This window comes from Struthio camelus, chromosome 11, assembly GCF_040807025.1.
Source record: "Struthio camelus isolate bStrCam1 chromosome 11, bStrCam1.hap1, whole genome shotgun sequence".
NCBI classification, from domain to species: domain Eukaryota; kingdom Metazoa; phylum Chordata; class Aves; order Struthioniformes; family Struthionidae; genus Struthio; species Struthio camelus.
This window is the reverse complement of record NC_090952.1, coordinates 25,618,385-25,632,930: the sequence shown is the minus strand read 5'-3', so window position 1 is coordinate 25,632,930 and position 14,546 is coordinate 25,618,385. Positions and strand designations below refer to the sequence as shown.

The 14,546-nt window shown below is 47.6% G+C and overlaps 1 protein-coding gene across 7 annotated transcripts in view; it reads right to left on the bottom strand.

Annotated features, from left to right (window-relative positions):
• The window catches only part of MED12 (mediator complex subunit 12), a 38,372-nt gene that overhangs the window by 15,443 nt on the left and 8,383 nt on the right, over positions 1-14,546 (bottom strand). For 4 of the 7 annotated variants that reach the window (XM_068956847.1, XM_068956846.1, XM_068956848.1 and 1 more), the window contains exons 8-25: positions 13,048-13,194; positions 12,660-12,759; positions 12,062-12,198; positions 11,065-11,196; positions 10,468-10,594; positions 9,568-9,797; positions 9,036-9,116; positions 7,997-8,170; positions 7,517-7,661; positions 6,871-6,989; positions 6,576-6,719; positions 5,609-5,772; positions 5,220-5,351; positions 2,645-2,872; positions 2,302-2,446; positions 1,905-2,025; positions 1,114-1,215; positions 285-398 (exon numbers count right to left, since the gene is read on the bottom strand). In XM_068956847.1, the coding sequence (XP_068812948.1) occupies positions 285-398; positions 1,114-1,215; positions 1,905-2,025; positions 2,302-2,446; positions 2,645-2,872; positions 5,220-5,351; positions 5,609-5,772; positions 6,576-6,719; positions 6,871-6,989; positions 7,517-7,661; positions 7,997-8,170; positions 9,036-9,116; positions 9,568-9,797; positions 10,468-10,594; positions 11,065-11,196; positions 12,062-12,198; positions 12,660-12,759; positions 13,048-13,194 (2,542 nt within the window). The remainder of the gene's footprint in view (positions 1-284; positions 399-1,113; positions 1,216-1,904; positions 2,026-2,301; positions 2,447-2,644; positions 2,873-5,219; positions 5,352-5,608; positions 5,773-6,575; positions 6,720-6,870; positions 6,990-7,516; positions 7,662-7,996; positions 8,171-9,035; positions 9,117-9,567; positions 9,798-10,467; positions 10,595-11,064; positions 11,197-12,061; positions 12,199-12,659; positions 12,760-13,047; positions 13,195-14,546) is intronic. The other 3 variants (XM_068956850.1, XM_068956851.1, XM_068956852.1) reach the window with 1 other exon arrangement.

The window sequence follows — 14,546 nt, the reverse complement described above, 5'->3', positions numbered from 1 at the left end:
AGCGTCACTTAATCATCAATGCCAAATCCAAAGCCTGACCCACAACACATCTCGAGCTTTTGTAAATTCTCCCTGTGATCAGCAATCTCTCTGCAGGTGAGAGAGGGAAGCACATTTATACCTCAGCCAGAGGGCTCCAGACAGACCAGCCACACAGCCACCAAAACAGATCTTCTCTGCCCTTCCATAGAGCCAACACATGTCTGTCTATATGCAAAACGGTCCATCTCCCATCCTCCTAAAAACAGTCTTTCGTACAGGTCCAGGCTAACATAAGTACATACCCAAAACAAAGACAGCCTTCAGCACTGCAAAGACTGCTCCATCCACAATGCGATTCTGGGAAGCAGCCAGTAAGTGACGGTCACAGGAGGAACGGATTCCTACCGTGGGTTTGTCTGCAAAGAGGACAACAGGGAAGGGCAATACCTAGCAAGTGAAAGACCCAGGCTCCAGAGCTACCCGAATTATACGCCAGCCAGTTTAGTAGAATCAAGCTCAGAGAATCCTGAGGCTAGTCCTTTTCCCATCTGTAACAGGCGGTCAATTTAATTAAGTATAGCACAGCATAGTGCCAATCATGCTGTGACAACTGAACCATGAAATCCAAATGGGGAACAGTGCCTGTGTCATGAACTCCAAGCTCCAACAGTACCCTGACCTAGTATACAGGCTGGGTTTGGAGATCTGAGCAATCAGGATACTGATGAGGAGCCAAGAACAGAGCTTCCTGGACTGGTTCCATCATCAGACAAAAAGGGAGTGCTGTGAAACAGCAGCTTCTGGCACCAAGCAAAGAGGCTGTACAAAGCTATAGACAAAAAAAAAAATGCGATTGTTACTCCGATGGCTTAGCAATAGCAAGGCCACCTCTACTCACAAGTTCCTGGCCTCCCGAACCTCCTCTCCAAGAGGCCTGACTACCATGGAGTGAAATAAATGGAAAGATATTGTTCTTTGTCCTCCGCAGAAAGTAGCGTATCAGACTAGGTCTGCTCTACTCACAGAAGGCAGGGCATGATCTCTAATCACAGGGTCCAGCACCTCTTTTCCTAGGGTGCAGGAACCTCAGTGCTCTCACAATAAAGAAAGGCTCTACTTTCATTCACTTACTGCCATCTTGCTGGCATGGGTTCAGCTGTGGAGTCTTAAACAGATGGAGTAAAATCCGGCAGGTCAGACGTGCTCCTGGTTCTGAGTCCTGTTCACTGCAGGCTATGTAAAGAAGACAGTCAACTGAGTTTTCTCCAGTACTGGGACAGCTGACTCTCAATCCTAAAGCAACTCACACTGCATTGCCCTGCAGCAGCCAGTGAAAAAGCTGCAGCAGGCTTATCGTATTTACAAATATGGAGCACGTGTAGCAGCTAACGTGCCAGTGAGCAAATAAATCAGTATTATCCCCAATGACGGGCATTGCTCACTCCATCTTCCCAACTTCACCCTGTCAAAGTCTGGATGCTGCAATCCCCAGAGCAAAACTAGGAAGGCAGGTGGCAGAATAATGGCAGAGCGACCAAGGCACCGTAAGATCAATTGGTCAGCTGGCTGCTGCGGCCAAAATGCTAACCCGAACCATGTCAGCAGTAGGAAACGCGCTGCTGGAGTTCAGAGCTGAGTACACTGGTGAGACAGTGTGATTGGTCACACCCCTCCGTCCTTATTTCAGTTTGTGCACAAACTCCAGAGAGCATGACGTCAAAAATCTAAGCGTAACCAGTTTCTGATGGAAACCAAAAGGCCAGAAGCGCTCTAAAGCGAAAGGTTCAATTCTGAAGTACAATACTGTAAAAGAAATATCGGAAGCATGTTTCACAACTACGCGGTTCACAAAGTATTCATGCAGCTCAGGCCTTTGGGGCAGCACTGGGAATAAGACTAGTTCTCTGCAAGGACGCACTTACCAGCATTGAGGAGCGAGGGGATAGCAGCACAGCGAATCAGGTCCTCCAGCAGCAAGCATTGCCGGGCAATGAGAATAGCAACAAAGGTAGCCAAGGAATCATGGAAAGATAAGTCACTGACCTGGAAGAGAGGAGATCCAGTGATCACAACAGCCTTTGCCTCATTCCCGCTGTCGGCAACTCCTCAACTTGACTAGGAGCCAGGGGGGGCCATAATCCCAGGTCAACATCCACAATCAGCCCAGGCAGCCACAATACTCAAAGGCAGACCCAATACTCAAAGCCTTTCCTCTGCCCTTAGAAGACAAATCTATCACTTGTTCATCTCTGCCTACTCCCAAGGGATCCCTCCACTCCTGATTCAACTCCTTCTCCCCTGTTGAGTGTTTGCACTTGCATCAACGTTGCAGAGGAGATCATTGAAGCCACAGGTCCCGTTATTAGAGGAGCAGCACAAAGCTTTGAGCACACCCAGCCACTCGGCGCTCAGAGACTTGCAGTAGCCAGTCAGCTCAGCACACAGGATAGCAATGTCATTCACCCTGTATTAATACACAAAAAAAAAAAGCAGGGGGTCAACTTTGCTAGTCATGCACACAGGTGGGTCAACAATTCTCTAAGAGATTAAGCGACATAGCTTTGACCCTTCTTTCAAGAAGGCCAAGCAGGGGCTACTGGCTTTCTTAGCTTCCCTAAGGATTTTACTCTCTCAGTAAAACTATGAGGGTTTTGCCTCTCACCTGTCTGGATCATGGTGTCCTACACACACATGCATAAGTGCATTGCAGACGAAGCTGTAGCGGTTGGCTGGGTTTTCATTGAGGCTCTTGCCCAGGTTGGTGTATGTAAAGTTATGTGCAGATGGATTCTCAATAGTATCAATCATGAACTCAGGCTCCCACAGCATGTTGGAGTCAGATGGCTCAACATTGCAGTAGATCGTGTTCTTCACCTTGGAGCAGAAGTCACTGAACAGGACAGGAAAGAGGGATTAGGACCACAATAGATATGCTTCCATTGAGTCTGTAAGCAAAGCAATCCTGTGCAAGATAAGCTCAGCCCCGGGCAAGAACGCATGAAGACTTAAGATCAGTTTGTATTACAAAGCCTCTCCCAGAAGAATGAGGCTGGTTCTTTGGTGTGGAAGCACTGGAAGTTGCCAGGGGGCTCAGTTAACATAGCACAAAAAAAAGCCATTCTGGGTCAGAGTCAAGAAACGCCTAGCTCAACCTTTGGTGTCAAAATAGTAGATGCCCAAAAAAAAGAGTATTAGAGCAAAGCAGGCATGTGACAATACTGCCTCAGCATCCTTCCCACCCTAGCAACTTGTGGCTCAGACACTTTCAGAACAAGAGGTAATGCTCTCCTCAATGGATTTTCCTCCCACAAATTCATCCACCTACTTATTGTATCCAGCAGACTGAGTTCACAATATGAAATGAGTTCCATAGCTTAACCATGAGCACTACAAAGAAGGATTTCCTTTTGTTCTGAGCCTAACTTTATTTTCTATTCATACCTCTTTGTGTTTGCATTGTAAGACATACTGAACGCTCAGTCCCTTTTCCATAGGGGGCCAGGATTTACAAACCTCTATAAAACTCCCTCAGTTCTCTTCTTCATGGAGAGGAGATCCACTCTACTTAGCTATGCCTCATAAATAAGCCACCCCAGACCTCTGTTTATCCATCCGTCCAACCACCCTCCTCTAGACCCTTCCTGCTCCACTATAAGTTTTTTGAGACAAGGAGCCTCAAACCACAAGATACAGCTGCACCCCGAATTATATGGCAGCACAATGAGGCCCTCTGTTCTGCTCTCCGTTCTTTTCCAAATAATACCTAATATTTATTTTGCTTTTTGACTGCTGCTGAACACTGTGAAGACATTTTCATTGATGTTATCTATTACAGCTACAAGATCCTTTATCTGAGTAGAAGCATATATCCATCGCTATGTAAAGCTGGGTGGGGAACAAGGGCAATCCTTTGTGTATCATTTTATATTTATCAGCACTGAATTTCATCTGCCACTTTACTACCCAGTCCCTGGGCCCTGCTACAGCTATTTGTAGTCACCTTCAATTATTATACTCTGAACAACAATTGTATGAAAGATTCTGATGTTACTACTCAGACAACCTTTGATATGTTGAACAGCACAAGCACCAGCAGAGTCCTGTGGGACTCCTTGGGGGGGGGGGGGTGGAGGGGAGTCACCTTTGAAATGAAGCTTCTTCCTACTCCTTGTCTCCAGCCTCCCTTGTTTGCCTGTGAGGGACTATTCCCTTTTATCTGTGGTTGTTTACTTTAAAGCCTTGCTGAATAGCTTCTGGGAATTCAGTTAAACTAATATCAGGTTTAGCATTTCCACGTGTGTGATGGCTCCTCCAATAAAACTCTACCACACCTGTGACCACATCACTTCCTCTTGTTCTCAGTTTCACCCAGGGAGAGTCTTCAAAGCACTCGGCAGCCAGGAGCTTAGCCAGCTGACAAGGTGCAAGCAACTGTCACAGTCCCTTAGGGACACTGATACGTCAGTGTTAGACATCCCTACTGCACACCAGCACTGGAAACACTAATAGGGAGCAGGGGCTGGGAGAGAAGACAGTAAAACACCACACTGGGAAATGGGCTTTAAGGAGAATCACCTTTTCACACGATCAGGTAAGCAAAAAGCTAGGGAGACTTAAAGACTCCACTACGGGCTGCTGAGGAAGGAGCTCTGCAGGCAGCTGGTGGGGCACAGCTCCCTGGAGAAAGCAGAGGGCAGAAGGCCACGGAGTAAAGCGAGGCCACAGGACAGAGCAAAGGGCAGGCCAACATCAGCAGAGCAGAACCTGAAGAGCCAGCAGGGGCCAAACTAGGCCAAGGAGGGCAGAGTGGCGTGAGAGCAAACCCAGAACCAAGCAGAGAAGATTTAGAAGTAGCCCAAGGATTTTTAGAGCTGAACAAGAGCAGAGAACAGCCTTTACAACAAGCTGCTCAGTCAGCCAAGGCCCTTGATTGAAATACAGCAGAGTTTGGCAGGACCAGACCTCTCTACTTCTATCCTCTAGGAGTGGGACAAAAACAAACCTGTGGAGGTGCAGAGGACTGCTGAAGGCAATTTACCAAAAACTACGTGAAGACCTAACAGCCCAGATGGTTCAACGCTAGGTCATTACTACCTACAAAACAGGAGCTACTCCCAAGATTTCAGTTCCCCATTGAGAGGATCTCAGGGACTATCTCAAACAAGATCACAAGCAAAGCTTAAGCCAAGGTGCCTCACTGGTCAGCACCCACTGCATCCAGCCTGCCTCAGACTCACCTAAAGAGCTCCCCAAATTTACTTTTGAGGTGACTGCAGGAGGTATACAGGTCGTAGAGATAGGCCAGGATACAGCGCTCTGCTGAGGAGCCATCTGAACGGTTCATGCCATGTTTCACCACCCCACACAGACTGTATAGAGACAAAAAATGCTGCAGCAGCATGAAAAGAAAATCTGAAGGAATATAACCTCATTATATAAATATCACCCACACTTCCTGAGCGTACAGCAACAGTGCCCACGGGGTAACATACCCTTTTCCCCTCAGATTCTGTGAAGTGAGCCCTCAGGCACAAAGTTGCTGCCTTTCAGAAAATATTCCTGCCCCTTACAAGTCCCAAATGGATACCAGGCTTCCTTCCACACGATGAGGGGAAGACTCCCTTACCCTTCGAAGACCTGAGCCATCTGGTCCTGGTTCAAGATAAGGCAGGAGTGGTAGTGCCGCAGCACAGCCACGATGCACAGGCACAGGCTGGTGGTGTAGCTGCCAACAAGGTCGGAGGATTTCAACAGCAGTTCTGCCTCCACCACGCTCAGTTCATTCAGCAACTGCACCCAATGACAGAAAAACCCTTCAACAGCCACAGGGGTAAGGTAAGGTCAGAAATGGAGCAGGGACACCACACCCTCAGCCTATAGGACCTGTCAGGACAGGGACTGGCAGGTGCTTTTTGCCTAGAGATGTACCCCCGGAACAAGCAACGCTCAATACTCAGGCACAACGTCTCATACAGGCAGCACAAGGGGCCTGCCAGCACTTGGCTATCAGAGGCAGATTATGATTTGGGCACAGATGGTAGCAGGCAGTTTGTTTGGTACTTCTGTCCTTCCGCACAAATCTCACTGGGCTCCCTTTGTAAGGCTAACATCCTCATTCCCATCAACACCCATAGCAAGGCTCCAATAGACACCTAGCACAACCAGCCAGAAATGGCAACCGAGTTTTAGCAGGATCTAGAATGCAGCCTGCACTGCCATCTGCCAAGGATCCTTCCAAGACAGCGAGGGGCAGGAGTCACCAGAGACAGACAACTCCCTTCTCACTCAAAGCAAGGTCTTGCTGCAGCCAAGGACAAAGATGTAAAGGAATGTTGTCCTTTAAAGGCGACCTTGAGCCTCTGGAAAAATAATCCTCAGAACAGGACACGTAGGAACACCTGCCACAAACGACCTATTCCTAACAGCTGCAGCTCAGGAGCATGGCAGTGACCACCTAATCTAACTACTTTCATGACACAGGCCAGAGGGCCACCAGTGATCCCAGAAGCCAGCCCTATTACGGAAGCACAGTACTCCTGCCTTTCAGGCTGCTGAACCCATCCCCAGGAAACGCTTGGGCACTCCATGCTTACCTGGATAGCAAAGTCAATGAGACCGCTGATATTGAGTGAATACTCCATCAAGTCAAAGATGAACTGCACGTGCTGTACCAGAGGCAGGTGGTAGGACATTCCCAAGGCAAAGCTGGTGATTTGTTCCAAGACATTGCGAGATACCTACAAGTGCAAAAAGGCACATGGTAATAACTCCCCTTGCAGAAGTCCCTGATCAGGCCCACCTCCCTTTCCCTTCCGGAAGCGGTCCTCAGTACTGCAAAGGGGCAGGGGCATAGTCCCAAGGAGGAGGGCATTCCTGAGAGCCTCATACCTGAGATGTGACTTGGTGCTGGTCAAAGTGAGAAAGGTGCTGGAACTTAGCAAAGATATCTTCAGCTGTTGGGAATGCTTCTGGCTTGCTCTTTTTCCTCTTCTGGCCTTCCTCTCCACCTGCCAAAGTCAGCAAGACCAAAAGACAGTATTAGACTACCTTTCTCATCATGACATGACTAGAAATTACCCATCAGCACCTGCCAGTCCCTCAGCAAGATCATCTCCTGACAAGCATCACAGCCAGAGAGCCTGAGTCCGGTCCTTAAGCTAATAAGCACCATCCTGAACTCACAGCAATCAACTGCCCAGGAAGGAATTCCACAAGTTTCAAATTCAAAAAACTTGTGCTTTGAACACCACAAGTGTTAGCCAGGGTCTCACTCTGAACCTGGCACATCTTAGTCCCCTTCTGAAGGGGACAAGTTCAACTAACCAGACAGTGTTATAGCAGGAAGCCAAATTTTCTTACTTGCTGCTCAGTATGGTTGGGAACAGAGCGTCATTTCAGACTGTCAGTGACTATTAGAGCTTACCAGGCATTGTAGATTACATAAAATCCTTTCACGGTAAGACTCGAGACAAAGGAGTCAGCCAACTGGAAAGGTGCTCTTTCCTCAGATAGGAGAGGCTCAAGCTCTACTAACCTGTCTCTGCAGTGCTCTTTCTGTTTAACACTTTTAGAATATCTTTGGTTATTTTCTTGATCGTATGCCGAGCATCGTCCCGTTGTTTTCCAACCCCAAACAGAACTACCAGCCGTTGGTTACATTCGTGACTGCATGATTCCTCCTGAAGAACCAGAAGGGACAACTGCATTAGTAACTATCAGGCTGGATGCCTTAATTTCATTTCACATCTGCATCTTTCAAAAGCAAAAAGAAAGCTTCATCGCAGAGGTTACTCTGGGAATGATCAAAGAGACATCTTGAGCAGATCACTTTCCTGCAGCAGGGCAGGAAAGCACCACTGTGCTCCTTACCCACCGGTACTGGAACAGGAAGGGCACCAGGTTCAACATTGTTCAGTGAGGCTCACGCTTACAGCGGTAGAGGAGAGAACTGTTCCAACCTCGTGACGGGAGCACGAGGCGGCAGCAGCATGGGGGTTATAAGCAGGTCTCCTACCTGAGGAATAGGAAAGTGCGTTGCATACTGGATGTGCCGAGGCTGGTCGTACAGGGATGCTAGCATTCCTTCTGCACACTTTTCCTTCAGCAAAGGCTTTGCTTCCTTTTCAGGATCTGGTTTCTCAGGGGATGGGCTGGCTTTAGACTCACAATGCATTGGAGGAGAAAACATCTAGGGAGACGCAAGAACAAGACAAGGCATTTATAGAACATGGTCACGCAGCACTGAAGACACCTGAAGAAGCTACATCTGCTCAGGCTCACAAAGGAGCAGGAAGAGGGAAGGTCGGAGAAACATCCAGCTCTTAAGGCACTGGGCAAGGCAACGTACTAAGACATTTCCATTTCTGCTTCTGGTCCACCTTCTATAATGAGTTAAAAACAACGGGAAATAAATAACCTCAGGATTTGGGGAACCTCCACAAAATGAGCCCGGATCCTGTGAAATCAGCATAGCTCTGAACATCACAACAGCCTAACGGGAACCTTGAAAGCATAGAAGTGGTTGGAGGAAATTAAGCGTTCAGGGATTTTCCAACCACCACATGTCATTTCTATTACTAGAACGTGCTTGAAAGCATTTTGCAACCATGAACTACGCCCACGAGTATTCTCAAGTACTAAAGGCTACACAGTACGATGGTAGGAGATGTGCGCCTTTTCCCACGTCATCAAGAATCTCACTGCCAGCAGTATTTGGCCATCGTCTCTCTCCCGGCTTTATCATGGTCATCCATTCCCTCCCCACTCCCAAGCAGCTGTACCACCCATGTACTGGGCTGGTAGTGGCCACAAGGCACGAGATCTCAGGAATGACTAAGACATACTCTACTCTGATGGACCCTAACCTGCATAAACAGGTTACATGGACCTTTTAGTTGAGTCAGCTCCCTTACAATGTAGCCACTTCCAGCACACTGGCTCTGGATCAGAGAGCAAGGACTCGCACAAAAGTGAGGCGTGTGCAGTCCTTGGTCCCAGTACAACATAGTGACCTACTTATTGAATACTGGGTAGGAGAAAGAGCAGGGACATACCGAAAAATCGGTCTTCTCCATGTCATCAAAGAGCACGCTGGAGTTGTGGTCGATGTCCATGGATTCAGAAAGACCTGTGTCCTGGGGACAAAGAGAGCGGCTTTATGTCTCAACAGCACAAGAGAACAAGACAGAACTCCTTTACTGTAGTGCTTTGTTTCTACGCTGGACAGCGACGGCGCGTTCCTTTATGCCAACATCCATTGCACCTGGCAGGGGAAACCCCATCAGAGCCAAACACTCTGCAAAGCCCTGACATCAGGGACAGGCCTCACAGCACCTCGTGCGATGTTGCTCACCTCTGAGCAGCGCAGGACTTTCCCATCAACCCCTTTACACTCTCCAGGCCATTTCCCGCTACTTAGATACTTAAATGCTAGGGAAATAGCCTAGGTGAAGAAAGAGCATGAGTCACTGGTACATCCTCTGGCAGGTAACAGCCAGAAGGCTGCAAAGCTGGTAAGGATAGGGAAGCACAGCACAGCACAGCACAGGGAGGTGCAGAGGGACGCTGCGGTGCTTATACTCTCACCTCTAGCTTGATGCCACTGTTTCCCTCTGTCTCCTTCCTGTCATGCTCCTCAGCAGGGTCATCAAAGGGTGAGGGTGGGCGAGGCCCATGAGAGTCCATGGCAAGATCACCCCGGGAGATGAGTGTGCACATGTAGATGTTGTGAGAGAAGACATCGTGTCGGATTAATTCACAGAAGAGCAGCACCAGGTTAAAGAACTCCACCTTCTCATTTTCCTTCCCAGGGTCAGCTGGAAGGACAGCAGAGACAGTCAGTGTTATCAGAGTTCTTCTGTAACACTGAGCCTCACCAGACACCTTACCTAGGACCAGAGAAGGTGTTTCTAGAGATCTCAACATGGTAAAAAAAAAGGCTAATATGCAGTCCTGAGACTACAGCAGGGGCAGAGACCAGAAAGTCCAGCTTGAACAGGCAGTAAGTAAATAAGTAAACAGCTCACTAGATAGTCTCAGGGACCAGAGGAACAAGACTTTAGACTGGAAAGGCCATTCCTGCGTGTACAGACACAGTCCCTCAGCACTATTCATAACCGTATCCTCTCCCCCTCAGTTCATTTGTTTGCAGCACGTCTACTGAAAGGCTATTCCAGAGCTTTATCACTGGCTGGTTAGAAACTACCTTCTGGTTTTCAGCCTGAATTAATTCCTAAGTTATACTCGTTCATTCTTTGTCAACACTCTCCATTAACAGGGAGGCTTCTGCTTTCCCTTCCTGTCATCTGGCCCTTCAGGCTGCTTTCTCTCCCTCTCCAAGGTTTGCTCTGGATTGCAAGGAAGCCAGAGAGAGAATTTGGGTACAAACAAGACCTACACTACAAAAGAACAGCATGCAAGACCAACATTTTGCAGGAGAGGGAAAGCCAGAGGGAAACTGGGAGGCCGCGTGTTCTTGCTACATACTTAGCATAGGAGCTTGAGTGTCAAGGAACTGCATAAGGACATCCTGAAAGACAGGAGCACTGGCTGCTGAGAGGGAGCCTGAGGAGATGGAGCCCTTCTCATCCACGACTTCAGAGTCCCCACATCTCTGTGGAAATAGACAAAAAGTACAGGCTGCTGCCCCCGAGGAGCAACTCACTACCCACAAACACTCACCCCCCCAACCCTGCCCCCAGAAAAGAGATCCTCTCAAGACTATTTCCCTATCTTGCACTTATGGGAAAGCCACCATTATACAGAGATTTCTGTGAACTATTTCACAGGGTCCATGAACACTAGTACTTCTGCACTGCAATCACCTGGTTCCAGAAGTATCCAAGAGATATACACATATGGATAGACACAAAACAGCATCATGCCACAGGCTCATTTATGACCTCTTCTGGGTTAGATGAAGCAAATGCCGTGGTTAACAGCACCTGTGCTAAGAAGCATTGCACAGATCAGCCTTTGCCTGTCGGTGTAGCAACAAACTGGCAGTCAAGTAACCTCTGCTCTCCTTTACTGCTATTAGGTTTCCACTAGGAATAAGGACTTCCATCAGAAATAAGGACTTACCTCAGCCTCTATCTCTGCTTGACGCTTTTCCAGCAGTTTGGCCACGACCATAGCCCTGTGGCGTCCAGAACGCTTATAGCTGACAGCCCATTCACACAGCAAGGCCACCACTGCATCATCATCTGGGGAGATCTGTTGAGATAAGCACAATGGTGAGACTCAGAGCCAAACACAAGAGGTGAACAGCCCCAAGGCCTCAGGCTGGATACAACAGTGAGCCTACTGAAGTTTGCTACACGCCCCTCTTCCTAATACAGGGAGGGGATGCCAAGGTAGAACCCTCCTGTTTTGAGTCTGCTTTCCAAAGACTCCCCTTTGGAACATGAGGTGAACCACAGCCCTTAACAAATCTCCAAGCTAGCATTTCTTCAGGAAGTTCATCTCTCTTTCAGCAGCACATCTATGGGCTGCTAATCTTAGCACAAGCTGGAACACAGTTTCTTGACAGCATTATACCAAGTATGCAAACTGCCAGCCTTGCAGCTCATTTCCAGGAACCAATGCAGCATCTGTTGCACAGAGGTCTTGCATACCATAAATGTGTTACCTCCTAGGCTAAGAGGAACTTGAACTGCAAGCTCCCAGACTCCCAGGAAGCAGCTGCCAGCCCAGAACCTGGCAAGGCCAGCATTTACTGTTCTCAGACACCCAACACGTCTTTACCGTCAGTCTGCTATCTGGACTTATGCTTTCCCTAAGGAGACTCCTAAGCCAGCTGTGTGGATTGCCTCAAGCCTTCACACATTTGTTAGCATACGCTTAGACTGGCGCACAGACCTCCGTTCTCACTTCAGTGAGAACGTCTCCCTAATGCATCTCTTAAGTTAGTCCTCCTAACTTCAGGCTGCATAAAGCCTTTTTCACTGGGGAGCACATCTTTTGGCCATGGGCCACTAGTAAGGCAGCCCTCTGCAGTTACAGGACAGTAACTGTGGAACATAAACAAGAACGTAGCCACCATCCAAGACCAGGACCCAGTAGCAATGTCCCAAGGCACCTCATGACTGTCTTTGGTTGGACCCAGCCCAAATATCCTGTTATACAAGGAATCCAAAGAGTTGCTGAAGTCAGATCTTTCAAAGCTGTGACTGTCCAGAACTTCTAAAGTGTGCAAGACACGGCCAATAGTGAAACCTAAAACAGAACAAAGAAGAGAAAGGTATACTTGGCAACTGGCACAACAGACTCTGGAACTAGGAGGAAAAAAAAAGCCGTTTCTGCGAGTTCATTGCTCAGGAGACAGCCTAGGGAAAGCTGTACCGGTCAGGCAAGGGCCCATCTAGCTTGGTATCCTGACTCGCACAGTGGCCAATAGCAGACGTTAGGGGAAAGTATCGGATTGTGGCAAGTACACAGGAGTATAGTTCTCTGGCACACATTTCCAGCTTCCAATAATAGATACTCCTACTATGCCCCAGGGGAGTTGAACCACGCAAGATTTTGCACTGGGGGGAAAAAAAGAGCCATTTGGTTCTCTTCACTGCTGATAATAAACTGACACCAGCAAATAGGAAAAACACAGAGAATGGCCAGATGGGAAGTTTTTCAAGGTAACAGAGAACAGAGGAGAGAAATTTTAGCCTACAGCAAGTTACCTGCTGTGGTTTCCTGACACTTGTCAAATGACCAGCGAACTTCCACAGCCTGGCCACGTTCCTTTATCTGCTGCTCAATTTCACGGAGCTTTGCCCGAACCTAAAAGCAAGAGACTTGCATAAACATACAAGAGGATGCCATAGAAGTGCAGGCCAAGAAACAGAAAGCAAAGAGCATGACAATAGCCCTACTGAACGTTAGATTTTACCCATCTTCCAAGGACATCACTGTCTTGTTTACAGCAGAATGGGAGCAGTTAACTCCTCAGGAGTGAGAGCGCACCTCTGGTTATGCTCATCACACAGCACGAAAAGAAAAATCCTGAACGAACAAAGACATAGCTAATATCCCGGGCCACTCCAGCTCCCTTTTCTGAAGGCTGCTCACCTGCTGTGTAAAGGCTGAATTTCCCCCTGGCATGGGCAAGTTGGATGGGGCTATCGGCAGGTGGTCCAACGGAGAGCCAGTCTTTATCCTGCTGTCAGTCAATGAGTAATGCCACACCAGGGCACTCGGGCAACACAGAATTATACTCTGCAGCAGATAGAAAAATCAGTATCGTTGAACAAATCCCGGTCAAAACACTCAAAGTTAGGTTACTTCTTACAGAAATAACCACTCTTCTATCCTCCTGCCCAGAGATCTATCAACCTGTACAAATATTTACTTTCCAGGGAGGTTGTTTGTCTCAAGCTCTGAAAGAGTCTTCAGGCTAAAGACTACACAAGGATACAAAGAAATAAACTAGTATTTTTGCTGCATTGACTTGCTTGGCCTAGATATGCTCAAGAAGCGAAGGCCAGAGTTCCAGGTTATCCAAAAGCAGCAGCACATCCCTGCAGAGTTCTCTGCTGCTTCTCAAGAGAATTTAATTTCTGTGACTCGCAATGTCAGTGCACTATCCAATCCTCCTGGCCCAGAAGCAGCATTTACATTAGTGATTTATAGCACTCACCAAGAGTAGAGTGTAAGAGAAATATGAGTCAACAGCCCCAAACTCATTACATGTTATCATCATCATTATAATCACTATAATTACTAAATAATACTATTATATATGTGCTTTCATTATTTTATGATCCTGTACAGACACCTACACAAACACAGACAAATAACTTTGCTGAACGATTCCTAAGAAGCACCCCTACAAGCTTCTGGCTCACTAGGAGACAGACTTGAAGACAAGACAACCAAGGTTGCTATAAGCACTCCAAATCAAAGAGCCCATGACATCTCTAAGACGCTTGAGTAAAAGTTTATTACACACAGTTAGAAATGCATTTCTACTTCCAGCATGACTTTACCCAGCTCCAACTTCCAACCATTAGATCTTACTCTGTCTTAGTCTTATCTACTATCTGCAGGTCAGAAGATCTGCAGATCTAGCAGAAGTGTTGTTCTGATACATACTAAAGAGATCAGACCATCATTAACCAAACTTTTTAATCAGGTTGCATTCAGACCCCGAGTCAGTCAAATCTTTGAGGTGTATTCACCTGCATCTTTTCCCTGAAGAAAGCTCCCCAGACAAAGAACTTTTATATTCAAAAAGCCATGTTTCATCACACAGAAACTAAAAAACCCAACAAAAACTAAAAAACCCACAAAGACACAAAATCACCAGCCTTTTCAAACTGAAAGTGGCTGAGGGAGACTTAAAAGAAACATAAAGGGGTTATTTACAACCCCCCCACACCCCCTGCTCTCTAGACTCTTGCAGATAGATCCTTACTTCCAGCCAAGTGTTCCCTGGGAAGGTTCTTTCTACCCTGTTTGAGAGCTGGCTGGCTGTTCCTCAATCCTGTCAGTGCTCCTTGGTCCCAGTTTCAGTCCCTCTGTTGAGCTGCAGGCTCCCAGCTCTGCGCTCTCTTCTCTCCATCTCCTGC